General features: G+C 42.8%; 1 protein-coding gene across 1 annotated transcript in view; it reads left to right on the top strand.

Annotated features, from left to right (window-relative positions):
- Nucleotides 1–27,693, top strand: part of MYO10 (myosin X) — a 270,984-nt gene that overhangs the window by 143,940 nt on the left and 99,351 nt on the right. Inside the window, exons 5-11 of the mRNA XM_001175408.8 lie at nucleotides 8,832–8,966; nucleotides 10,476–10,600; nucleotides 11,560–11,573; nucleotides 11,693–11,777; nucleotides 12,670–12,773; nucleotides 23,088–23,217; nucleotides 26,107–26,225. Of these exons, the coding sequence (XP_001175408.4) occupies nucleotides 8,832–8,966; nucleotides 10,476–10,600; nucleotides 11,560–11,573; nucleotides 11,693–11,777; nucleotides 12,670–12,773; nucleotides 23,088–23,217; nucleotides 26,107–26,225 (712 nt within the window). The remainder of the gene's footprint in view (nucleotides 1–8,831; nucleotides 8,967–10,475; nucleotides 10,601–11,559; nucleotides 11,574–11,692; nucleotides 11,778–12,669; nucleotides 12,774–23,087; nucleotides 23,218–26,106; nucleotides 26,226–27,693) is intronic.

Raw genomic sequence — 27,693 nt, 5'->3', positions numbered from 1 at the left:
AGGTGCCACACACGGAAAGCCATTTGCAGGGGTTGTGTTCTTCTCACTGGCAGTTTTTACCCGTTATCTTTTTTGTAGTTCCTTTTTTTTTTTTTTTTTTTAACAAATGGGGATTACATGTATATGAACAGCTGAATTCTGTCTCTGTCTCTCCCTCTCTCTCTCTCTCTGTGTGTGTGTGTGTGTGTATGTATGTGTATGTCTAACAGGAGGGGAGCATATGGGCAGAGGTACTGTCTTCTTGTTACCTAAATTCTAACAGGACTAATAATGTGTTGGGCCATAGAAACAACTTGGATAGAGGGACTGTCAGTGTATTCAGTTAAACAGATAGGGATCATTACGGCTTGCAGTTAATCGAAATGAAGCGGCTGCTTAATATAGAAACAGCTTTTAAGATTCACATACCCAATAAAACAATTTAATCTGTGACTAGAACCACTATTTGTGGGCTCTTCTAAATGACTTCATAAAAGTTCCGGAGTTAGAATTTAAAGATCATTATTTCAGCATACAGAATATAATTTAAGAAGATTAACAGAAGGGAAGAGAACAGTCTATTTTAACAGATCAAGTTGGTGTCCACACTTAGATCCTTAAATAATTGCCATTGATAATTGCTTGTATTTATTACATTCAGTGGAAAAAATGAGAGCATGACTAATATATCATTTGCTAGACAGAGCCGCTAAAGAAGAAAGCGAAACATCAAATGAGATCATTGTGCATATGTGTGTGTGTGTGTGTGTGTGTATGGATGTATTAAAACGGAAGGAGGTTGGCATTTTCATGGTATTTAAAAATAAGGGGGAGAGGGGGGTGGATCCCAAACAGAAAGCTCCAATTATGCAATGCTGATGTGAGCAGAGTAACTGTATTTATCTAAATTAATTCAGGAAACAAGAGACTTTAAGAATAGATTTCTCATTAAAATGTGTTTTAGTTTTAATAGCTCTCTTCAGCAGTTTTTTAAAGTGGGGGTTGAAGCTGTGGGAATTAAGAGAAAATGGAATATAGAAATAGGAGTTGTTGGACATAGGAGCCCCGTTTAGATTTCCTTGGGCATGATCTGCCCCCTGCTGGCTAAAATGTGTTTTACTACTTTAAAAACATTCTCATGCTTGAGAAAATAAGCCTGTTTGAATTATATAGGACTTCATAGATCAATTTTTCTCTCGCTTTATAAGTGAACATCGATTGGATAGGCTCCTCTGCTACTTGGTGGCAATGCCAGGTCCCTAGGCTTCTAGTCCAAGCCTCTTTCTTTGATTTCATTTTCAAGGTTGTTGCCTCTCTTAAGGTCTAGTTTTAATTTTGCCATTTTTGTGTACATTTAAATGAATGCTCATGCTATTACAGTTTTGAATATATGTGTGTGTGTGTGTGTGTATATATATATATATATATATATATATATAAATTTAAAACTTACTTGAATTTTCCGTCTCATAAGGTCAGTGTTTGACTTTGGTTGATCTCTAGTACATTTGACATTGACTCTAGTTTTTCATACACCATATAGGCCAGACAGGGTTTAGTTTATTATGGTGTATTAGTCCGTTTTCACACTGTTGATAAAGATATGCTTGAGACTGAGCAATTTACAAAAGAAAGAGGTTTAATTGGAGTTATAGGTCCACGTGGCTGGGGAAGCCTCACAATCATGGTGGAAGGCAAGGAGAAGCAAGTCACGTCTTACATGGATGGAAGCAGGCAAAGAGACAGTGAAGAAGATGCAAAGGCAGAAACCCCTGATAAAACCATTAGATCTCATGAGACCCACTCACTACTGCGAGAACAGCATGGGGGAAACCACCCCCATGATTCAGTCGTCTCCCACCAGGTCCCTCCCACAACATGCGGGAACCATGGGAGTACAATTCAAGATGAGATCTGGGTGGGGACACAGCCAAACCATATCATGTGGTCTTTGCAGTACGTATGACTTCTTAAGGTGTATAATACAGACAAGGCCTGTGGCTAATTCATCTTTGCAGCCTGGTACCCAGGACAGTGTCTGGGAGAGGACCAGCATTCAACAGCTGCCAATCAAAGGGTGAATATACAGAATGACTGTTGGTTCAGGATCTTTGCTTGCTTTGTGTGTTTTGGTTTTTCAAAACTTGAGTGATTTCTACTTAACCATGTCCTGGACTGGTAATTGAGTGTTTGGTCTTTTTCTATTTCTAGAAATACATTTAGAGGTGATAGTGTTGGAATGCTGAACAAAACTTGCATCCCTGATTAGAAAGGCACCAAGCAGAATAAGGCATGGGGGCGTGCTCTTGTAATATAGCAGATGAAAGAGGTGGAGTGGGAAACACAAAGAAAAAGGAACTGAAATTCATCGAGAAGACTTATTCTTGTGTATTCCTCAGAGGAGCCCAAGAGGCATTTTCTGTAGGGAAGCCGAGGCCCAGAACTGTTTGGTTGGCTTGCTGAAGAAACTTTAGCTATTGGCAACAAACATAGGATTTGAACTTCAGTCTCTCTGCCTGTGAAGTCTGTATTTCTGTTTTTTGTTTGTTTTTTGAGATAGAGTCTTGCTCTGTTGCCCATGCTGGAGTGCGGTGGCACAGTCTCGGCTCCTCCTCCCAAGTTCAAGCAATTCTCCTGCTTCAGCCTCCCAAGTAGCTGGGGTTACAGGCGTGCACCATCATGGCTGGCTAACTTTTTTTTATCGTATTTTTATGATATGAGGTTTCACCATGTTGGTCAGGCTGGTCTCCAACTCCTGACCTCAAGTGATCTGCCTGCCTCAGCCTCCCAAAGTGCTAAGATTACAGGCATGAGTGAAGTCTGTATTTCCAGAACAGAATCCTACTTTCTGGTACAGCTTCCAAACATAAGGGCTTTGTTTGGCTTGCTAAGACCTTTGGAGTTAATCTTTTAGGCAGTAGAGAAGTTTCCCAAGTTCATCTAACAATCGAAGGAGTGATCCGATTTATATTTTGAGAAAATCATGTGGATCAAGGGAATTGATTTCTAAGTAGTGTTATAGATGGCAGCAAAAAGTTTTGTGTAAAGAGCCAAAGAGTGTATATTTTAGGCTTTGTGGGCGAAAGCACCTCTGTTGCAACTAATCAACTCTGCCCTTGTAGTGTGAAAGCACTCAGTATGCAATGCACAGCTTGCACTGTGTTACAATAAAACTTTATTTATAAAAACAGGCAGCAGGTCAGAGTTGAGGACCATTGTTTGCTGACACATGGGCTGGATCTAGAAAACTGCCAGCCTTGATGTGTGCTGCTGGGAGGCTAGCATGTCCTGTGCACCAAAGGCCCTGCTCGTATCAGATTCCTTTTCCTTCAGGTGTGTCATGGATCCCTCCTCTCTGCTCGCCCGAGGACATTGCTGCATCTCTGAGCCTCCTTGCCCTGGATTCTTTGACCTCTCTCTCAACTGGATTGTTGACATTATTCAAAATCTTTTAGTATGTTCCATCTTGGAAAAAAATACAAAAGATGCTCGTTTGGTTCCACAGCCTCATTCAACTACTCCTTTGTCTCAGCAAGCTGCCCCCACGCCCCCCACCATGGCGCCCCATCCTATATTTCTTCCTGGCTCTCCATGGCCACTCCTCAGCTTCTCAGTCATTTTTCATCTGCTGTCTTCTCACCCACCTGCGTTTTCTTCTCTGAGTCTGCAGGACTCTCCAAGTTTATACACCCTCAACTTCTCATTTGAGTCCCAGACTTAAGTCCCAGTGCCCCTTAGGTGTCATCACTGAGATGTCTCAGGGGTGGCATGTTCTAAAGTCAGTATCATTTTCTCCCAGAAACTTGTCCCTCCTCTTGTGCCCCCTATTCTCAGCCAGTAGCCTCTCCATCCTACCCTGTCCCAAGCCTGAGATCTGGAAGTGATTCTTCCCCCCCGCCACCAAATTAAGGTAAACTTACACATGGTAAAGTATGCCAGTCATAAGCATCCAGTTTGATGAGTTTTGACAAATGCACAAACCTGGTGGTACCAATTCCTGAATCATCACGCCAGCAAACACTCAGGGGCCCCAGGAGTCATCCCTGATGCCTCCCTGTCACTTGCTGCCCACCCCCTGGCCAGGCCCCTCAGCAATCCTGTCACTTTCCCTCCAGTCTTTCTTGGGCCTCTCACTTCATCTCTGCTGCCCCCGCGGCCCTTCCCGCATCACCCTTTTGGTCTCCCTGATTCTTCCCTTGCCTCCTTTCTGTCCATTCTCCACGCAACAGTCAGAATGATTCTTTGGGGCCTGGTGGCTCATGCCTGTAATGCCAGCACTTTGGGAGGCCGAGGCGGGTAGATCACCTGAGGTCAGAAGTTCGAGACCAGCCTGGCCAACATGGTGAAACTCCGTCTCTACTAAAAATTACAAAAATTAGCTGGGCGTGGTGGCAGGCGCCTGTAATCCCAGCTACTCGGGAGGCAGGAGAATCGCTTGAACCTGGGGAGGTGGTGGTTGCAGTGAGCCAAGATTGCGCCACTGCTCTCCAGCCTGGGAGACAGAGCGAAACTCACACACACACACACACAAGAACGATTCTTTAGAAGCTTAAATCTGATCATGACACTCTCCTGCTTAGGAACTGTCTTGTGACTTTCCATTGTGCTTACAAAAAATTCTCACAATTTTTAATACAGCCTGTGGCCCCCCATCAGTGCTTTGGGTTTGTTTTCACATTTTCATTATTATAGTTAGAAAGTTTTTTTTTTTTTTTTTTTAAAGCAAAACAAAACAATATAAGCTCCTTTTGGTTAATCTGAATGCACACATTTTTGCCAAAGCCTGTGTTTGTGTTGGCCGGCCTGCTGGCACAAGGCATAGAACTGTAATTGCCTTGGGCTAATGAGGACCAAGTGGAACTGCAGGCTGGAGGAGGAGGAGACGGGTTAGACAGAAATGTACTACCTGCAGAGTCTGTGACCTTGACATTAGTATCTCGGGACATCTGGCATATTTCTGGGTTTTAGCAGTTTGTGAGTTATTTAATCATATTTCTTCTTTGCCCTGTTGTTTGTAAAACACTTCCACAGCCCAATATATGAGTAGACACCACTTACCTCCTGGTAGAGTCCTATCTGAATTATGTGAGGCTGCTTTCCAGAGTAGCAGTTCTTCAACCTGGCTTCATAGTAGAATCATTCAAAAAAAAAGAGAGACAGGGTCTCGGGTCTCGCTCTGTCACCCAGGCTAGAGTGCAGTGGTGCAATCTCTGCTCACTGCAACCTCCGCCTCCCGGATTCAAGTGATTCTCCTGCCTCAGCCTCCTGAGTAGCTGGAACTACAGGCACCCGCTACCATGCCTGGCTAATTTTTGTATTTTTAGTAGAGACGGGGTTTCACCGTGTTCGCCAGGCTGGCCTCGAACTCCTGACCTTAAGTGATCTCCCTGTCTTGGCCTCCCAAAGTGGTAGGATTACAGATGTGAGCTACTGCCCCCGGCCAAAAATTTTTTTTTTAAATAAAAATGACAGAGTTCTACACCCACAGGTTTGGACGAGGGACCTAATAGGTGATTCTAATATGCAGCCAGGGTTGAGAGCCACCATCGTAGAACTCTGTGCAAATCTGAGGGTTTTTCCAAGTTTTACTTGCACAGCTTGAGTATCCCTTATCCAAAATGCTTTGGGCTAGGCATATTTCAGCTTTCAGGTTTTTTCCAATGTTTTTGGATTTTGGAATCTTTGCATTATGCTGGTCGAGCATCCCTCATGTGAAAATTTGCCCCAAAGAACCCCAAAGAACATTTCTATTGAATGTCATGTTGGCACTAAAAAAAAGTTTCAGATTCTTGACCATTTCAGATTTCATATTTTCAGATTTAGGGTTACTCAATTGGTATAATGCAGATATTCTCAAAATCCAAAATCTGAAATCAGAAACACTTCTCGTCCCAAGCATTTCAGATAGGAGATCTTCCACCTGTATAAGAGATTGACAGAGATTGATATCCATGACTTGGTCCATCTCCAGCCGTATTTTTTCTCAATGTGTCATACACTCTTGAAGCATCTTTATGACGATGAGAATCCTGGGTTTTCTTTCTTTGACCAAGCCTCTGCTGTAGAGTTTGAAGAGTATCATATCTTCTCCATAATTGTATTTTCGCCATATTCGGTGAGCCAAGGTAGGCTGACTGCTATGACAGACAGCCATCAAATCTTAGGGGTGTAACACAGGGATGGTCTATTTCTTGCTCCTCTCACAGCCCCTGGTGGGTAGGGGAGGGACTCGAGTCTACTCTGTAGGCTTCTTTGCTTGGGAGATGTACCATCTCTGAGGACACTTAGGTGGCAAGCGGAAGGTGGAGCCCAGAGGACTGTGAAGGGGGTTTTTAGCTACCAGGCATAGAAGTGGCTGATAGCCCCGTGGCTCAGTTGTTCAACTGGCTACACTTGGTCCCCTTGTTATTGCCTGCCTGCCGGGTTTTTTGTTTTTTGTTTTTTTAATTATTTTTTTGAGATGGAGTCTGGCTCTGTTGCCCAGGCTGGAATGCAGTGGCGTGATCTCCATTCACTGCAACCTCCACCTCCCAGGTTCAAGTGATTCTTCTGCCTCAGCCTCCCATGTAGCTGGGATTACAGACGTGCGCCACCACGCCCGGCTAATTTTTGTATTTTGAGTAGAGACAGGGTTTCACCATGTTAGCCAGGCTGGTCTCAAACTTCTGACCTCAAGTAATCCACCCGCCTCAGCCTCCCATGGTGCTGGGATTACAGGCGCGAGCCACCGTGCCCGGCCTCTGCCTGCCGTTTTTACTGCAAGGGAGTCTAAATGTTTTCGGCTTCTGTGTGCCCGAGGATAAAGAGGTAGGTTAAGGAACACATAACATTGTTTCTGCCTCACCATTTTCACTAGACAACTTACCCCTCTAGTTTTTGTTTTAATAACTCAGCCACCAACAGCTGCCGCGTCAATATAGATACGTTTTAAATATGGAAGATGATTTAAATCGTTCCTTGAAACTGTCTCTCTTGGTTTCTGTGAGTCATTCTGTGCACTGTTGTTGGATGCCTCCCCCGTGCCAGGCACTGGGCCGAGCAGATGCCAGTTATTCAATGTATGCTAAGCTCTGTACTGGGAAGATTCTGGTGGCTGGTAAGGGAAACCCCAACTAAAGGTGGCCTAATTTATGCTGCCTTTTACTATTTCAGACTACATGAGGCAGGGCAGTTTCAGGGATGTGGATTCAGCCCCCGCCCCCGCTAGGCTTGCCTCTGATTTTCTTGGCTTTTGCTTTATGATTTCAAGACAGGTTTAGATCGTCAGATCTTTGTTGTCTGCCGCAAAAGGGACATTTCCGCCTAGTGTCGTGTGTGTGCGCAAACCTCCCCTAGGAGCCCACAGTACCCTTGACATTACGACATTATGTCTTTGTGGAATCGTGACACTGGCCCCTGCCCAGGACTGTCGCTAGCAGAGCAGGTGAAAGGACTGTGGTTGTCTGGACCAGTGGAGATCCCTGGGACCCCTGCACCCAGCCTGGCATGTTGGCGTCATCTCTGAGTCATTTCTTCTCTTTTATTACATGCAATTGATTCACATTTTTAGCAAAATTCCTCTTTCTTGATAACGTTCCAGCTCTTGGTACTCCACAGGACTTCTCTTCAGAACGCAAAAGGGGCTCATCTGCCCATCCCACCATTCAGCGGTTGTCAGCGTGCTGCCTTGTGATGGCGTTTGTATGGCTGTGCTCTTGCTTATTCCTTCAGTTTACCTTTCTTGTAAGTTTCCAGCCTCTTTGCTACTTCTGTTCTCTGCACAACACCAAGCATGGTGCCATATGCCAAATGGATGGGGTTTCTCCGTTCAAGTCTCTCTCATGTCCGTATCTTCCTCTCCATCTCCAGCCTGGTTAACTGTGTTTGGGACCTGGCCACCGCGGGCCTAAACAACGGCAGCAGCTGGTCTCCCGAGGGACCCTTCGGTCCTTCTAGAGCTTTCCTCCAGAGCTGCGTTTCCTACAGGTGGCCTTGATGAGGTCATCACCACCCTCCAGCTCCTGCGCTTGCCTCTGAAGCATCCAGCTGAACCTTAGCTCATCTTCTCTGCCGCCTTTCGTCTCAGCCCAGCTGACCTAACCAGACCTGGATCTCATTCTCCCATAAGAATCTTTCCCAGCTTCTGTGGTTTCTGTGCTTTCTTGGCCTGACTCATGTTTGCTGGTCTTTTAAGGCATAACTCATCCCTTATTTACTTCTGTCCTTTGCCTCCCTTCCCTCTGGATTTTTTGTTCACTTGTCCTTAACTATCACTAACACGTGACCTTGGCAGGACTTTGGATCAGGCCGAGCTGGCATTAAGAGTCCAACTCGGACACTCGGCCATGCTTCCCTCATGGGATTATTGTGGGAATAACATGAGTTAGTGTGGGTTGTGTACCCGCAGGTTCATTGCCTTGTCCCCTCAGTATTATTCATGAATGATTGCATTTTTATTCACGTGTACCTGCTTTAAGTTTCTCAGAAAGATCATGTTAGTGAGCTCATGCATTTAACCAAACGTTTACACAGTGGAGGTGTTTGGGATGAACTAGTGAACAAAATGAAGATCCCTCTTTCCCAGAGCTTACCTTCCCTGTGAGGCACCATACATCTTATGACCTTTCCTTAGGAAAAGGTAGTTCTATTTGCCTCATTTGCCAAAAGAGGCGAGTAAGGCCAGACGCAGTGTGGCCAGCAGGAGAAACGACTTTTGCTTTCCTTTAACTCAGCTCTTTGGAAACAGGCATTTTGATCTCCCTCTTCCCACCTTTCTACCATTGTTCTGTTGAGTAATTATAGTGCCATTGTCCAAAGCTGATTTTTTTTTTAATTATAGTTAGAAGCACCAACTTTTCCGTTTTGTCTTTCAGTGGTGAAAGTGGGGCAGGTAAAACCGAAAGCACTAAATTGATCCTCAAGTTTCTGTCAGTCATCAGTCAACAGTCTTTGGAATTGTCCTTAAAGGAGAAGACATCCTGTGTTGAACGAGCTATTCTTGAAAGCAGGTATTTGTTTATTGATTTTCTTGTTTCCAGCTAATAGGATTCACTTTCCTTATGGTATGGCTTATTTAAAGAAGAGTTAAAATTAGTTGGCCGCGTTTCTCTTTTTCTTGACTTCTCTTTTACAATTCCTTAAGGAAAGGTCTTGCCATGCACATAGTAATATCTCATGAACCCAGCAACAACTCCTTCTGCCTCCTGCCCCTTCATCGTCAGGCCAGGTCTGAGATGGGGACTGAGTGGCGCCCAGTGGCTGTCTGCAGAGCCTTTGACTCCAGCTTCATGTGTTTTTGAAGCACCTGCATCAGATAAGGCACTTGTATTGGAATTTATGGAGAAGAATAAACTTGACTAGTTTTCTGGAGGCCTTGTCAGCAGCAGAAATGTCAGCCCCCAGCCACGGTGTAAAAGGGGGCTTAGCGTGGAGACGAGCAGGGTTCAGGTCAGCATCCACCGCTTGGAGGCTTAACATGAGCAGAACGGGCCTCTCGTGTGTGGAAGATGAGTGATGCATTCTATATAACAGGGAGCCTCAAAACTTAGAAAGAGGGCTAGGTGTCACCCGAGTTGTTGTATAAACTATGTCATTGCCTGATAGATGGTTTGTGCCTTATAAGACTTTAGAACCGGTAGGGACTTTATACACCCTATTATTTAGAGATTTGTCCAGGGGTCGGCAAACCACAGCCTCGTGCCTATATCTTGCAGCCTGTTTTTGTTTTTTGTTTTTTAGCATGTAAACACACCATTTAAAATCGTGGTAAAATATACCTAGCACTAAATGTGTGTTAACTGTTTTTCAGTGTACGGTGCAGTGGCATTGGCATTAAGTACATTCATGTTGTTATTGCAACCATTGCTGCCATCTGTCTCCAAAACTTCATCTTCCTCCTGTAATCTGTTTTTATAAATAAAGTTTTATTGGAACCCAGCCACACTCATGAGTAGTGTTTACAGCTGCTTTTAGGCTATAGTGGCAGAGCTGAGTAGTTGCAACCGAGACCCCGTGGTCTGCAAAGCCTAAAATACTTACTGTCTGGTCCTTTCCAGAAAAAGTTTGCCGGCCCCTGATCTAGTCAGACTCCATCTTACACTTGGAAAAGACCCAAAGAAATTAAATGAGTTGCCCCCGGGACATACAACAAATAGGTGAAATTTCCAGGACTGGAACTTCTTCAGTTTCTAGAATTGGGGTGGGCTTTTTCTGTGCAGTCCCTGGATTGTGCATGTAAGGCCACACTCACTGGTGCAGGAACGAGCCATTGCGGTCCCCTTAACTGTGTGGCATCCCTTGGCAGCACAGCTACACTCACTAAGATGGATATGCAGATAAGCCCATTTCAACAAGCGTTTTGAAAATCTGGCTCTTCCGGAAATAAACATTGCCACCCTCAGTCCTTTTGGTTTCAGATTTTTCTTGCAGTCGTATATTTTGACATTTGTGAGAAGTGCTATTGCCGTCTTCAGACCCACCCTTATTAATGCTGTCTGCTGCCCTTACTGTCTTCACAGCCCCATCATGGAAGCTTTCGGCAATGCGAAGACCGTGTACAACAACAACTCTAGTCGCTTTGGGAAGTTTGTTCAGCTGAACATCTGTCAGAAAGGAAATATTCAGGGCGGGAGAATTGTAGATTGTATCCTCTTTCATTTATTTTTATCTATAGTAATTGATTCTCTAAGTGGAAACTGTTCTCACTAATTATAAGGATTGAAAAAGAATGTGAAACATTTCTTTCTCTGGTTCTTTAACGAATTAGAGCAGTTAGTTATTGCTCTAATGTTAGTATACCTGTTAATTTTTTCTATGAGATGGACATGGTACATGTGCCTATAGTTACAGCTACTTGGGAGGCTGAGGCAGGAGGATTGCTTGAGCTCAAGAGTTAGAGGCCAGCCTGAGCAACATAGCAAGACCCTGTCTCTTAAAAAAATAAAATAATTTTTAAAAATTATTCTGTGCGGCCAGGCGCAGTGGCTCATGCCTGTAATCCCAGCACTGTGGGAGGCGGAGGCAGTCAGATCACTTGAGGTCAGGAGTTTGAGACCAGCCCGGCCAACATGGTGAAACCCCACCGATACTAAAAATACAAAAATTAGCCAGGCTTGGTGGCGTGTGCCTGTATTCCCAGCTACTTGGGAGGCTGAGACAGGAGAATCGCTTGAACCCAGGTAGCAGAGGTTGCAGTGAGCCGAGATCGTGCCACTGTACTCCAGCTTGTGCGACAGAGTGAGACACTGTGTTTAAAAAAAAAAAAATTTCTGTGAAATAAAGAACCGTATTTGTTTTATAAATCTCTGATATAATTTCCATAATCTGAAACATTGACTTCATCATTAAACTTCAGGTATTTGTTTGAAATCAACTGTGTCAGTTAGTTTGGTACCTGACGGGGTACCATGTGTCAGGCCTGGAATTAGATTTAGATGAAATAGTCTATACTTTGTTTGCTTGTCTGTTGGCACTGGAAGCTTCTATGTCAAAGGAACAGGGAACTGTAATTATTTGAGCACCAAAGAATAGAAAATGAAAGACTAGTTGAGCATGGCATAGTTTTGTTTTTTTCCTTGACTTGCCATTGCTTTTCACATGAAGATTTATTAGAAAAAGTAAGTAAACGTGATTTAATCCACATTTTCTTCCATAATAACAATTTTCAGAAATTATTGGTTTGTGTGAATTAAGCACAGGAAACATCTCTGTATATAAATCTGATTTATCTTCCCAGAACCGAGTAGTAAGGCAAAATCCCGGGGAAAGGAATTATCACATATTTTATGCACTGCTGGCCGGGCTGGAACATGAAGAAAGAGGTGAGTAGGACGACAGCTGGATAATGTGGACTAGCAACTCATTTTCCATTTAAATAGATGTCAGTAAATGAGAGAACATCTGTTTTAATGTTGACATTCCACCGATAGCAATGAAATGTACACTATGTGAACACCAAAGAGATGCTGAATTTACAGTAGGGAGAAATAATAGGGAGAAAATTATCAGTAGAGAAACCTTGGATTTTTTTTTTTTTTTTGAGTCTTGGTACATTTTTAATGTAAAGGATGTTTATTGAAAATACATATTACAGCTGGTTTCACTTTTCAGCCACCCTGAATAAAGTTAATTTCTAAATATTTGATTTTTGCCTGGGTGCAGTGGCACACACCTGTAATCCCAGTACTCTGGGAGGCCAAGCAGACGGATCACTGGAGATCAGGAGTTCAAGACCAGCCAGGCCAATATGGTGAAACTTCGTCTCTACTAAAAACACAAAAATTAGCCAGGCATGGTGGTTCATGCCTGTAATTCCAGCTACTCAGGAGGCTGAGGCAGGAGAATCGCTTGAACCCGGGAGGCAGAAGTTGCGGTGAGCTGAGATTATGCCACTGCACTCCAGCCTGGGTGACAGAGCTAGACTCCGTTTCATTAAAAAAGAAAAAAGAAAAAAGAAAGATTTTTAAAGAGAAAACAAACAGGATCCTCATCAGTTGTTCTTTCAGTAACATTTTTTAAATAATCTCATTTAGTTTCAGTAATTGTTTTCTATTTTCCCTAGATGGTAACTAAGAGGGAACTTTATTATCTTTATGGGAGACTGTTAAGAGCACAGAATTATATATATATACTTTAAAAAGTCAGAGTGAAAACTGTGAATTTCATCTTGTCCTGGACAACTGTGACATCATATTTTTCTTTGTCTTTCTGTAGAAGAATTTTATTTATCTACGCCAGAAAACTACCACTACTTGAATCAGTCTGGATGTGTAGAAGACAAGACAATCAGTGACCAGGAATCCTTTAGGGAAGTTATTGTAAGTTACTTTTAAATGTTTTCCCTATTAAGATATCAGATACCTTATTAAGAGTGACAGATTTCATTTTCGGTTTCAAAAGATTTTTAAAAATAGAAATAGAAGTAATTCCATTTGGACCAGTGGGTGAGAACAGGTATTTCCTTCTTGTTCCAAGTCATGAACTTGTTCCAAGTTCTAGGCTGAAAGGGGTTTGAGGACTCTTCTTTCCTTAGAAGATGAGCGAATGTGTCATTCAGGGAAGATGGGCGGTTTACTTGGGACAGTGTGTTCAGAAAGTGTACCTTCCATCCCCAAAAAACCCCCCAAATCATGGGCTTCACTCTGGAACCAGCAGATCCTCCATTTTGGGGCTTACAAGTAAGATTTCTTTGAAAAACAAATTCTATAGCTAAAAACAAATCTGCCAGCCATTGGCCCAGGTGACTGTTGTTGCAGAATTTTGCTCCTTTGTTCAGCTAAAACCTGGGGTCTTGTCACACGATCAGGAAAACTTAGGCACAGGGTCACGTTGAAGGGTGAGTAGAGCAGGGTTTTATTGGGTGAAAGGAAGATGGCCAGGCGCGGTGGCTCATGCCTATAATCCCAGCACTTTGGGAGGCCAAGGCGGGCAGATCACAAGGTCAGGAGATTGAGACCATCCTGGCTAACACGGTGAAACCCCGTCTCTACTAAAAATACAAACAATTAGCCGGGCGTGGTGGCGGGCGCCTGTAGTCCCAGCTACTCGGGAGGCTGAGGCAGGAGAATGGCGTGAACCCAGGAGGCGGAGCTTGCAGTGAGCCTAGATCGCGCAACTGCACTCCAGCCTGGGAGACAGCGAGACTCCGTCTCAAAAAAAAAAAAAAAAAAAAAAAACTCAGCAAAGCGAGAGGGGTTCCTGCTAACAGGCCCCCACCTCACATGTTGATTTCCAGGTCACTACAGGAGCGGAAGAGAGCAGGCTTCTCTTCCCCGTGGAAGAATTCCCCGTGGCCCCACCCACTTCCCCCAGTGCGTACCTCAGGCTCCAGTTCACTGTGGGATGCCCAGACAAGCCCTGGGCAGGTTCCCTCATCGACCCAAAAGCATCTGATGTAAACATTCTTGGGACGCTTGGAGATTCTCCAGGGACCCCATTTTATCTGCCTAAGCATTTGGCTGTCTCATGTTAAGGTATCATCCAGCCCTCGTGGCTTGTGATGGCCATTTCTGGTTGCATGAGCATTAGTCATCCTGTCTCTGCGTTGTGGCATGCCACGGTCTCTTGCAAGGGCTTTGTTACAAGGTATCTGCATTTAAGATAGCCCAGTCATCGAGCATTGCGAACAGCCCCACCCAATCGGGCCTGGCCAGGAGATTTCATCACTGTGATCTTAAGTTCTTTACCAGAGCCCTTATTAGAACAGTTAGATGCAGCCGGGCACGGTGGCTCATGCCTGTAATCCCAGCACTTTGGGAGGGTGAGGCAGGCGGATCACGAGGTCAGGAGTTCGAGACCAGCCTGGCCAACATAGTGAAACCCCGTCGCTGCTAAAAACACACAAAAAAATTGCTAGATATGGTGGCGGGCGACTGCAGTCCCAGCTACTTAGGAGCCTGAGGCAGGAGAATCGCTTGAACCTGGGAGGCGGAGGTTGCAGTGAGCTGAGATCACGCCTTTGCACTCCAGCCTTGTGACAGTGCAAGACTCCGTCTCAAAAAAAAAAAAAAAAAAAAAAAAATAGTTAGATGCAATGCACCTAGGGTGGCGTCATTATCATTATCATTCTAATCATCACAAATGCAGCTGACATTTAGTGAGCACTTATTGTTATGAACTTCACGTGGAGTTTACTTTCCAATCACTCTCATCAACCCTCTGATGGTAGGAAGTATGGTTGTCTCCATTCTAAGACTGAGAGAAGTTAGTGACCAGCCTAACCTTACCCAGTACCTGGTGCAGCCCGTATCCATACACAGTCTTAACTCTGGATCCCACACTCTAAACCGCGAGGCAGGTAATACCTGGTTTCAGTGCATCTCAGATTCGTCCTCCTAGGCTGCCACTGGAAGACTAGCAGCTAGCTCTTCATTCCGTTTTCCCTTTCATTGTCATAGATTATTTGTTAGAACTGTCTGTGGAATGAAATCAGAATATTTTTAACAAATGGATTTCTCTATGGCTAACATGTGTCTCCTTAAGTTGAAAATGAAATTCCAAACGGACTAGGCTATAATACATGATTGTTTTCCACTCTGCCTCCCTTTTAAAGATGTCACAACCTGCCATTTATAATGCAGAGCGGTTTCTCGCTCCATCTCTCCTATTTTCTAACCTGTTAACAAAAACCCTCCTGCAGACAGCACCTTTTGGCATCTGCCTGCGGAGGTGTGGGGTTTGGCCTTGCACGTTGGGTTTTATGCAGTGTTTTTCTAAGTATTTTAATTATCTTTTCCAATTTTATATTGGCCCTTTAGACCTCTCACTACTCAAACTTTCCATCATGGTTCATTTATTACTGTCTGCTGAAAAGATGTTGTGTTAGAATAAATTCTCATTCTCGTTTTTGAGGAGCAGGGCAAAAAAAAAGACTTGTCTTTGGCTTTTTCCCTATTTTATTTCTTGTTTCTTTCTTGAAGTAACGAACAATAATTTGTGATAAAAGAATGCAGACAAGACACCTGATTATCCACATGGCAGTGTCACTGCAGGTCCCATCACCTGCGAGCTCGCTTGCTGGCCGCTAGGGAGCACTTGGCAGTGGCAGCTCCCTTGTCCTGGGAAGGCCCTGAGAAATCAGATACTCCGTTGGTACTCTGTGTTCTCTCGGGACATCGTTTTCCACTTCAGAACTGTCTGTTCTTTTTGTCAGCTACAAGTAAACTTTTGGAACTTGGCTTCCCTTCAGTGATTGCTAGCTTTTATTGCTACATTGAAATAATAGGTCTTGGCATTTGAAATTTGATTTTATGACAAAAGGATATGTCAATCACCTAGAAAGGAAGAGAAATTTATACATGAAATTGACATAATGAGCATACCTAACAAATTTATTCTAGCTAATACATTCTACTTATAAAAGATTTATAGATCCTTAAATATCTAATTTGCAATTACTTTTTAGTGTTAGTCTAGCAGGTGTATCAATGAAAACTTAGCTGATGTTTATCAATATCACAAACATGACATTTTTGCTATAATGATAGCAAAATTTAACCCGTTACTCTTTAACCTTGTACTGGAAATTCTAAGCAGTGCAGCAAAAAGAAAAAGAAAAAAAAAGTGTAACTTTTGGGAAAGAGGGAGGAAAATATATTCCTTTCTATATACGATAAGATTTTCTTCTCCCAAACCTATGAGAATCAAGGATTGAGGGATAGGCGGGGTACAGTGGCTCATGTCTGAAATGTCAGCACTTTGGGAGGCTGAGGTGGGCGGATCACTTGAGCACAGGAGTTCAAGACCAGCCTGGGTAACATGGCAAAAACCCATCTCTACAAAAAAATACAAAAATTAGCCAGGTGTAGTGGCACACACGTGTAAACCCAGCTACTTGGGAGGCTGAGGTGGGAGGATGGCTTGAGTCTGGGAGATGGAGGTTACAGTGAGCCGAGATTATGTCACTGCACTCCAGCCTGGGCGACAGGGCCAGGCCCCATCTCAAAAATAAAAAAATTAGAAAAAGAATTGGGTCATGCCTATAATTCCAGCACTTTGGGAGGCCGAGGCATATGGATCACGAGGTCTGTAGTTCAAGACCAGCCTGGCCAACATAGTGAAACCCCGTCTGTACTAAAAATACAAAAATTAGCCGGGCGTGGTGGCACGTGCCTGTAGTCCCAGCTACTCAGGAGGCTGAGACAGGAGAATTGCTTGAACCTGGGAGGTGGAGGTTGCAGTGAGCTGAGATCGCGCCACTGCACTCCAGCCTGGGCGACAGAGCAAGACTCTGTCTCGAGAAAACAAACAAACAAACAAAATTGGCCAGGCATTGTGGTGTACCTGTAGTCCTAGCTACCTTGGAGGTGTGAGGATTACCTGAGCCCAGGGAGTTCGAGGCTGTAGTGAGCCATGATCATGCCACTGCACTCCAGCCTGGATGACAGAGTAAGACCCTGTCTCAAAAACAAAAAACATGATTCTTTTTATCAACTTTAATGTTAGTGTATTCTGGCAATAGGACCTTTTAAGAATTTTGCTTATTTCATTGAGAATTTGCCTTAATGTATTTTTAAAATTTATCATTGGTCACAATAAACATTAATATAAAAAAGTACCTATGAGGTATTCTGAACAGTTTTAGGAGCGTCTTGGTTTTTCCTGGGGCAGAGGCAGTGAACCTATGCTAAATTTCTTAGGCATTTCTTATACAGCCCTTCAAATTGCCCCTTAAAGTGTTAGGTCAGGATGAAAAGCTATTTCAAGTCAGTAGTAACAACTAGTTTATTTTATTGCTTGCATTTGGCCCACCAGGTTGGTGGCTGATGAAATGTGTATGAAGTAACAGGAGTCTTTGCTGAGTGATCATCTGTTTATTCTTTTACTCCACAAATATCGAATGTTTACAGCGTGCCTGGCACTGAGCAGGGCTGGGGTTTCCTGACCATATGGACCTTCCTGGGTATATCTGTGGGGTTTGAATGGTGTGTGACCTTGTGTATGCATGCGTGAATTCATTTGTCATGAGTCAGATTTTATTAAAATTTAAAGGACCAACTTTTTACTTTCATGTTGTGAAACTTGGAAACGTCAGTCTCTTTCAGTGTTGGAAAACTTGGGTGGTCAGCCAATTTTATATTATAAAGTATTTTAAAAATAATATAATATTACTTAATAAAACATAACATTGGCCGGGCACGGTGGCTCACGCCTGTAATCCCAGCACTTTGGGAGGCCGAGGCAGGCAGATCATGAGGTCAGGAGATCGAGACCATCCTGGCTAACACAGTGAAACCCCGTCTCTACTAAAAATACACAAAATTAGCCGGGTGTGGTGGTGGGCACCTGTAGTCCCAGCTACTCGGGAGCCTGAGGCAGGAGAATGGCGTGAACCCAGGAGGCAGAGCTTGCATTGAGCTGAGATTGCGCCGTTGCACTCCAGCCTGGGCAACAGAGTGAGACTCCGTCACAAAAAAATAAATTAAAAAAATAAATAAATAAGTAACATGATGTAATAAATTATTACTGAGTTACTTACTTGTAATTTACTGTGCCCAAAATAGCCTCCCCTGTCACCCTTTCAGACACACCATTTGTTGACTTCTGAGATTCTTCGGAGGTACCTTCTCTGAGGGTGACACTCCTCCCTTTGTTTCCAGGGTGACAAGCTGAGCTCCTTTTGTGCATGATGATTGGGACTCTGCCGTGTATTCGCCACCATCCCCCAACACACATTCACATTCACAAGCATCTGGTTTTTATGTGCTGAATCATAGAATTTCCCATGGTTTTTTCAGTCTTGAAGCCTAGTGTTGAAATACTAATTATAATAAGCCTTGAAGTGGCTACTCTTGTCAAAGGGGTGGAGATTGCTTATTAACAAAGATTGTAAATAGGAGACTAAGAAACAATAAATAGAGACTCTTGCTGGAGTTTTAGCATACATGTCTGCATTGGCGAGAACTGGTTTTAGACATTAAATTATTCCATGTTATGATTAATGCAGTTGCCGCTTATCACAACACTACTAACTACTTGCCCAATCGCTTAGAGTTAGACTAGAAAGCAAAGAAGTCCACAAATTTATTAATATAGTAAACACATTTATTTTGTTCATTTGCTTACATATCTTCTTATACAACCTTTGTATTTTTTTTTAGAACTTAACCAAGAATTTTTATTTATGGGATATGTGTCAATATTTTTTATTTGGCAGCTAGACATTTTCTACTACTTATTTCACTTTTTTTTTTTTTTTTGAGACAAGGTCTCACTCTGTTGCCCAGGCTGGAGCACAGTGATGTGATAATGGCTCTCTGCACCCTTGAACTCCTGGGATCAGGTGATCCTCCTGCCCCAGCCTCCCAAGTAGCTGGGAGTACAGGTGTATGCCAGCACACTAGGCTAATTTTTAATTTTTTTTAGAAATGGGTTTCTTGCTATGTTGCGAGGCTAAAAAATGATTATATATTAGTTATGAATATATCTTGTCATAGATGAAGAAAACTTTAATCATAGAAAGGGAAAAATTTAACTTTTGCACAGTGTAGGTGCATTATAATTATTTTGCTGATATCCGATATGGTCTTTAACACAGTTTAAAAAGTCTTGAGAATAACAAATTATTTGTATTTCTTAACCGTATTTTTTTTGCTTTTACCTTTTAGAAGAAATCACTGATAAATATCTTTAAATTTGAATAATTATTTTCTTATAGGCTTTTTTAAATTGATAAGCACTTGGCAAATAGTTCTTATTCTTTGTTTCTGTTTGCATGCATGAAATGATAGCCTTCCCACCTTCAAGTAATTTATGGTATTTTAATTTTTATAATCAACTTTATTGAGATATAATGAACACATAATTAAATACGTCCATTTAAAGTATACATTTCAGTGAATTTTGAATTTACACACCCATTTATCCACAACTGTGATCAAGATAAAAGGGAATCCTCTGCCCCAAAAGTTTCTCTGTGCCCCTTCCCAGGCAATCCCAACCCCCCCACACCTGGCCCTAGGAAACTACTGATCTAATTTAGTCCCTCTGGTATACGGTTATCTTCTTTAGAGTTCCATGTAACTAAAATATGCACTATGTAGTCTCCTGTATCCAGCTTCCTCCAGCCATCCATGTGGCACGTATCACTATTCACTGCTTTTTTTGGTATTCCGTTGAATAGACAGCAGTTTGTTTATCCATTCACCCATTGATTGTCTCATTTTTTGTTGTAGAAGTATTTATTGCCAGCAACATTAAATGACATGATAGAATAGAATGTTCATGAGCTTGCCAGCACTGTTAACTCACAGTTAACCCTTAACAGTAACTATTGGAACTAGTTTCAAATTTGTAAATTTTCTTCCCAGACTGTATTTTAAAAATAATATAGGTACAAAATAGCTTTTTTGCTTTTTTACAAAAAGCTACTGTAAATATAACTGTGCCTCTATATCATGTGCATAATTTTCTTTAAAAAGTATACAATAGGCTGGGCGCCGTGGCTCACGCCTATAATCCCAGCACTTTGGGAGGCCAAGGTGGGCGGATCACCTGAGGTCGGGAGTTCGAGACCAGCCTGACCAACATGGAGAACCCCCTGTCTCTACTAAATATACAAAATTAGCCAGGTGTGGTGGTGCATGCCTATAATCCCAGCTACTCGGGAGGCTGAGGCAGGAGAATCACTTGAACCCGGAAGGCGGAGGTTGTAGTGAGCCGAGATTGTGCCATTGCACTCCAGCCTGGGCAACAAGAGTGAAACTCCATCTCAAAAAAAAAAAAAGTATGCAATATTCATATAACTTACTATATTTGACTTGTATAATTGTAGAATAATTAGAATTATTTTTTCTGTGAAAGTGTTAATTAAGGTAACTCTGTAGTGAATGTTTTCTAAAGGTTTTTTTTCTTTTCTTGAACTTTTCCTTGAAACAAATTTCCAGCATTGAAATTATTGGAGATTATATAGATTTCTTTTTTATGTCTTTATAAAGTAACAGAGTTGGGTCAATAATAGTAATAATAATAATGATAAGTTCCTGGCTGGGCACGGTGGCTCATGCCTGTAATTCCAGCACTTTGGGAGACCTAGGTGGGCAGATTGCTTGAGCACAGGAGTTTGAGACTGGCTTGGGCAACACCGCAAAACTCCATCTCTCCTAAAAATACAAAAATTTAGCCAGGTGTGTTGGTGTGCACCTGTTGTCCCAGCTACTCAGGAGGCTGAGGTGGGAGAATCACCTGAGCCTGGGAAGTCGAGGCTGCAGTGAGCCTTGATCACACCACTGCCCGCCAGCGCAGGTGACAGGAGTGAGACCCTGTATCAGAATAATAATAATAATAATAATAATAAATCATAATAGTAAGTTCCTAGATTTGGGTCAGTTGGGCCAGACTTTGAATTTTGGTTGCGCGACCCTGAGAAAGTTATTTTTCTTCTCTGAACCTTTGTTGTTGGTTTTTCTCTCAGATATGAAAATTTTAGTATTATATACATATTATATACCTAGGACAATTCTGTCAGATAATCATGTTGTTTTCCAAAAAGATTATACTAATTTATAGTACTAACAACCATTGTATAAATGTCTCTTTTCTACTAATCTTTGTCATTCTGAAATTTTTTGCTAATTTGACAGAACTGATCTCATATTTACCTTAATTTGTACATGTTCGATTTCTAGGAAGGAAAAAAACAGTACTCTGGATTTGCATTTCTCCCTATTTTTATCGCTCATGTATATGTCAGTGGATCTTTTAATTCTTTCCCTCTCCATTGTTTGCCTTTTCTTTCCTGCCGTTATTGCTTTTTCTTTATAAAGAAATTAATCTTGGCCTGGCGTGGTGGTTCACACCTGTAATCCTGGCACTTTGGGAAGCCAAGGTGGGCAGATCACTTGAGGTTGGGAGTTCGAGACCAGCCTGACCAACATGGAGAAACCTCGTATCTACTGAAAATACAAAATTAGCCAGGCGTGGTGGCGCATGCCTGTAATCCCTGCTACTTAGGAGGCTAAAGCAGGAGAATCACTTGAACCTGGGAGGCACAGGGTGCGGTGAGCCGAGATCGTGCCACTGCACCCCAGGCTGGGCGAAACAGCGAAACTCCATCTCAAAAAGAAAACAAAAAAAAGGGAAAGAAATGGAACTTTTCGCAGTGTTAAATCTCCAGTTGTTTCCTTTTGCAATTTATGTTGCTTCAGAGCGGTGCGTGGTTTCCTTCTTCCCGCTCTCCTATGGTCCTTGTGTGAGTCCAAGTTCTTTTTGTAGGTCATTTTCATCGATATTGCCAACAAGTCTGCCCCCAAGTTTGTGTGTACGTGTCTGGTTTTCTTTTCTTTTTTAATAGCTTTTTTTGGTCACAAGAATGCAGCTCCTCAGTCACAATAGAAAATCAGCAAATCTTAGATATGATTCAGAAAACACCTGGCTTCAGTTGTTTAGATACTTGTTGTTGGTAACAGATTCCTGTAAGTGCCTGTTTATTTTTATTTTTCCTCAAACAGCATTATGTTAACTTCCACTTAGTATCCTCAGGCCAAGATAAGACCATAAAAAATCCTTTGGAGAAATTAAAAATAGAGATGTGATGAGTGCCTATGGAAGACAGGTCCAGATCTATTTAGATTTTCCATCAGCATTTATTTAATTTTTTTCTTTTTTTAAGAGACAGGGTCTTAACTGTGTCACCCAGGCTCCCAGGCTGGAGTACACATGCAATCATAGCTCACCGTAACCTTGAACTCCTGGGTTCATGTGATACTCCTGCCTCAGCCAAGCCAGGAGCTGGGACTGCAGGTGTGCACCAACACACCTGGCTAATTTTTTAAAATTCTTGGCTTGGCATGGTGGCTCACGCCTGTAATCCCAGCACTTTGGAAGGCCAAGCTGGAAGGATTGCTTGAGGCCAGGAGTTTGAGACCAGCCTGGCCAACATGAGACCCCCATCTCTACAAACAAAACAAAACAAAAATACACCCCCTCTCCAAGTACTCCCTCTCCACATTTTTACATCTAAAGAAAATAATAAATTTTTCATTACACTCTGATAGCTGTACAGAAAACTGTTTCTTTATTGTTGTCATGACTGTGACTCCCTGAGGTAATTCTTTTGTAGCATATATAAGAGGCTTGTATGTAAGGGGGACAGTATGTTTATTTCACTGATTATCTCTGAGCATGCTATAGTTCTTTATCTTCCTCCTCTTATGTGCACTATGTAATGTCCTCATCATTTTAAAAGTGAGTTGCTATTGGGTGGGCGCGGTGGCTCACGCCTGTAATCCCAGAACTTTGGGAGGCCAAGGTTGGTGGATCACTTGAGGTCAGGAGTTCAAGACCAGCCTGGCCAACATGGTGAAACCCAGTCTCTATAAAAAACACACAAAAAAAATTAGCTAGGCATGGTGGCACACACCTGTAATCCCAGCTACTCGGGAGGCTGAGGCATGAGAATTGCTTGAACCCAGGAGGCAGAGGTTGCAGTGAGCCAAGATCGTGCCACTGCACTCCAGCTTGGGTGACAGAACGAGACTGTCTCAAAACAAAACAACAAGTGAGTGGTTATGCATCTGTTTTTTGTTTCTTTGCCTTTTCAATAACACCTAGTAATTTTATATTATCAGGGATATTCTACATTTTCTTCAGTGTGAAAAAACGACATAAAATTAAATACATTTATTTTCTTCTAGACGGCAATGGACGTGATGCAGTTCAGCAAGGAGGAAGTTCGGGAAGTGTCAAGGCTGCTTGCTGGTATACTGCATCTTGGGAACATAGAATTTATCACTGCTGGTGGGGCGCAGGTTTCCTTCAAAACAGGTAAGATTATGCCTGCCTGCCCTCCTCGCTCCCTTTGTTCCCCGTGGGAAACTTAAACCTAAATTATTGACTGTCTAGCCTTTCAGAGAGAAAATTCTGGCCAGGTGCGGTGGCTCTTGCCTGTAACCCCAGCACTTTGGGAGGTGGAGGCGGGCAGATTGCTTGAGCCCAGGAGTTCGAGACCAGCCTGGGCAATGTGGCCAAACCCCATCTCTACTAAAAATACAAAAATTAGCCAGGCATGATGGTGTGCCCCTGTAGTCCCAGCTGCTTGGGAGGAGAGGGTGGGAGGATCACCTGAGCCTCTGCGGGTCGAAGGTGCAATGAGCTGAGATGATGCCACTGCACTCCAGTCTGGGCAACAGAGTGAGATCTTGTATCACAAAAAAAAAAAAAAAGAAAAAAGAAAAGAGAATATGTTTGGACTCCTTGAATAGAGAGCTACAGAATGTTAGTTGTGTCAGATATGAAGCGTCGGTTAGGAAAGGCTCAGAGTGTATGAAAAGTTATTAGTCAATTGGGATAGCAGCCGTGTTCTCTTTTTAAAAAGAAGGAAAATGAGTCAAGTACGTGGAAATATGAGCAACCAGGAATCGACATAGGAAAATGTTGAGAGTCAGGTGGCATAGTCCTGTTGAGTGCCAGCATGGTAGAATGGTTAATTAAGTCCCTTTGTTTTGCAAGCCAGTATGCTGGCTTCATAGCCCTCCCCTGCTTCATACTGTTTCCTGTGTTCTTTATCCCCCGAATACTCATGACTTCTCACCTGTACAGTGTCTCAGAGATTTGCTGTCAAGATAAAATGAGTTACCATACAGCTATGTCAGTTGTCATTTTGCTTGAGTGATTTATGTATTAATTTTTAAAACTTTTCTGATGGAAGCAAGAGATGAGGTCATGGAAGCTGGAAATTGGATGAGTTCAAGTTCAAAGCGGTTCTAGAGGAGACCAGAACTGTAGGCCAGTAGTTCTCAAATGTCTGGTTCTACCCAGCACCTCTTAATATTCTCAAAAATCATAGAACCCCAGAGAGCTTTTGTTTATGTGGGTTGTATCTGTTGATGTTTACCACATTAAAAGTTAAAACTTTTTGGCTGGGCACAGTGGCTCATGCCTGTAATCCTAGCACTTTGGGAGGATGAGGCAGGTGGATCACTTGAGGTCAGGAGTTCGAGACCAACCTGGCCAACATGGTGAAACCCCGTCTCTACTAAAAATACAAAAATTAGCCAGGCGTGGTGGTGTGCGCCTGTAATTCCAGCTACTTGGGAGACTGAGGCACGAGAATCTCTTGAACCTGGGAGGTGGAGGTTGCAGTGAGCCAAGATCATGCCAGTGCACTATAGCCTGGGTGACAAAGTGAGACTCTATCTCAAAAAAAAAGTGAAAACTTCTAAACAAAAGTTAAAATGAGATGTTTAAAAAATATTCTTTATTAATTTAAAAAGAACAATAATAAACCCATTGCATACTAAAATAAATGTTCTATTTTTATTTAAAAGACTGTTTTCCAAACCAGAAAACAGGAAGGATAGTCACATTGTCTTATCTTTTTGCAAATTTCTTTAATGTCTGGCATATTGAAAGACAGTTGGGGGCTGGGCGCAGTGGCTTATGCCTGTAATCCCAGAACTTTCTTTAGGAGGCCAAGGTAGGTGGATCACGTGAGGTCAGGAGTTGGAGACCAGCCAGGCCAATACGGTGAAACCCGTCTCTACTAAAAACACAAAAATTAGCCGGGCTTGGTGGCGGGCACCTGTAATCCTAGCTACTTGGGAAGCTGAGGCAAGAGAATCGCTTGAACCCAGGAGGCGGAGGTTGCAGTGAGCCGAGCTCATGCCACCGCACTCCAGCCTGGGAGACAAAGCAAGACTCTATCTCAAAAAAAAAAAAAAAAAAAAAAAAAAAAAAAAAAAAAAAAAGACAGTTGGATTGTCATATCTCTTCTGCCTTTAATTTGTTGAGGTACCTCATGTGTAGCCTTTGGAATACTCTTCTGTATACTGGTGAGAGAATTAGAGTGAAAAAAGCAGATAACATCTTAGTGTTATTAATGAAAATAGTAGGCCGGGCATGGTGGCTCATGCCTGTAATCCCAACATTTTGGGAGGCCAAGGCAGGGAGATCACTTGAGGTCAGGAGTTCAAGACCAACCTAACCAACATGGTGAAACCCTGTCTCTACTAAAAATAGGAGGCTGAGGCAGGAGAATCATTTGAACCCGGGAGGCGGAGGTTGCAGTGAGCTGAGATCATGCCACCGTACTCCAGCCTGGGCTACAGAGTGAGACTCCATCTCAAAAAAAAAAAAAAAAAAAGAAAGTAGGTGGGCATGGTGGCTCACGCCTGTAATCCCAGCACTTTGGGAGGCCAAGGCGGGTAGATCACGAGGTTAAGAGATCAAGACCATCCTGGCCAACATGGAGGTCAACAGATTGAGACCATCCTGGCCAACATGATGAAACCCCATCTCTACTAAATATACAAAAAATTAGCCAGGCGTGGTAGCGGGTGCCTATAGTCCCAGCTGCTTGGGAGGCTGAGGCAGGAGAATGGCTTGAACCCGGGAGGCGGAGCTTGCAGTGAACTGAGATCACTGCACTCCAGCCTGGGCGACAGAGCGAGACTCCATCTCAAAAAAAAAGGAGTTGCAAATCTCTGACAGGATCTTGGGGACACCCATAGGATGCCCAGACCACACTTCGTCCAAGCACGAGGCTCTATGCTACTAACCTAGGATTCACTAAGGGAATGAGTAACTTAGCAATAACATGCAATCTCTAAACTCTGCTTGAGGGATTCAGGTGTGTTCTCTGCGTTAAGGTATCGCTAAGCCTGGTTAGCTTCTCAGGGACGGTGGGTTCATTCACCTTTGTCTTATTCTCTGCAGCTTTGGGCAGATCTGCGGAGTTACTTGGGCTGGACCCAACACAGCTCACAGATGCTTTGACCCAGAGATCAATGTTCCTCAGGGGAGAAGAGATCCTCACGCCTCTCAATGTTCAACAGGTACACACGCTTTGCCATCTGATCTTGCCTTACTAGACACTCCTAGGTTTTCAGATCCATAGTTTTGATTGAAATATGTAATTATAATAACAGTTATAACTGTAATATATTAATAACTGTTCAAATGACTGGTTCATTATAAAAATAAAGAAGATACCGAAGGATTGGGAATAGACAAAGCTATTGAATTGCTGTCTAATTGTCTAAAATAACATCGAATTGTTGTTTAAGAGGATGGGTCGAATGCAGATTGCCTGACTTTGAACTTGACCCTTCTACTTACTACTGTCTGCTCTTGGGAAATTTAGTCACTATGCCTCAGTTTCCTCCACTATAAGACAAGCATAATTATACCTAATTCATAGGATTCTTATAAGAAAAATAACAAATATATGCTGAGCATTTAATGTCTGGTACAGAGTAAGTGCTAAATAAACGTTACTTACAACAATAATGTGTTGTTATAATGAAAACAATATAATAATATGTTTTATTTATATTTGCCTCTGCTACTGCCCCGAGCCAATGTATATGTGCTAGCTCTTTGTATTAGGGTTTTCTTAGAGGGACAGGATATAGATAGATAGATCGATAGATATAAAGGAGAGTTTATTAAGTATTAACTTACATGATCAGAAGGTCCCACAATAGGCTGTGTGCAAGCTGAGGAGCAAGGAGAGCCAGTCTGAGTTCCAAAACTGAAGAACTTGGAGTCCGATGTTCTAGGGCAGGAAGCATCCGGCATGGGAGAAAGGTGTAGGCTGGGAGGCTGTGCCAGTCTCGCCTTTTCGCATTTTTTCTGCCTGCTTTATTTTCACTAGAAGCTTCTGCCCACCAGATTAAGGATGGATGTGCCTTCCCTAGCCCACTGACTCAGATGTCACCCACACAGACACACCCAGGATTAATACTTTGTATCCTTCAATCAAGTTGACACTCAGTATTAACCATCACACTCCTCTAATATGTTTTTAATTGGATAAATAAAAATGCTGACCATATTATGAAGAAAAACTTGGTAAATACAAAGTATAATAGAAAATCAGAAAAATTTAAAAAAGAGCTCACATCTTAATTATTGTTTTAAACCTGGTGCCAGGCGCGGTGGCTCACACCTGTAATCCCAGCACTTTGAGAGGCTGAGGCGGGCGGATCACCTGAGGTCAGGAGTTTGAGACCAGCCTGACCAACATGGAGAAACCCCATCTCTACTAAAAATAGAAAAATTAGCCAGGTGTGGTGGCACATGCCTGTAATCCCAGCTACTCAGGAGGCTGAAGCAGGAGAATCGCTTGAACCCGGGAGGTGGAGGTTGCTGTGAGCCGAGATCGCGCCACTGCACTCCAGCCTGGGCGACAGAGCGAGACTCCGTCTCAAAAAAACAAAAAACAAAAAAAACCTGGTCACATTTGTACCTGTATATATGGTTTAGATTCTTTTGTATAACAACATAGCAAGTTGAGTTTGG

Source organism: Pan troglodytes, chromosome 4, assembly GCF_028858775.2.
Source record: "Pan troglodytes isolate AG18354 chromosome 4, NHGRI_mPanTro3-v2.0_pri, whole genome shotgun sequence".
Taxonomy (NCBI): Eukaryota; Metazoa; Chordata; class Mammalia; order Primates; family Hominidae; genus Pan; species Pan troglodytes.
Note: the sequence above shows the minus strand (reverse complement) of the source record. Positions and strands in the feature narration are given on the sequence as shown.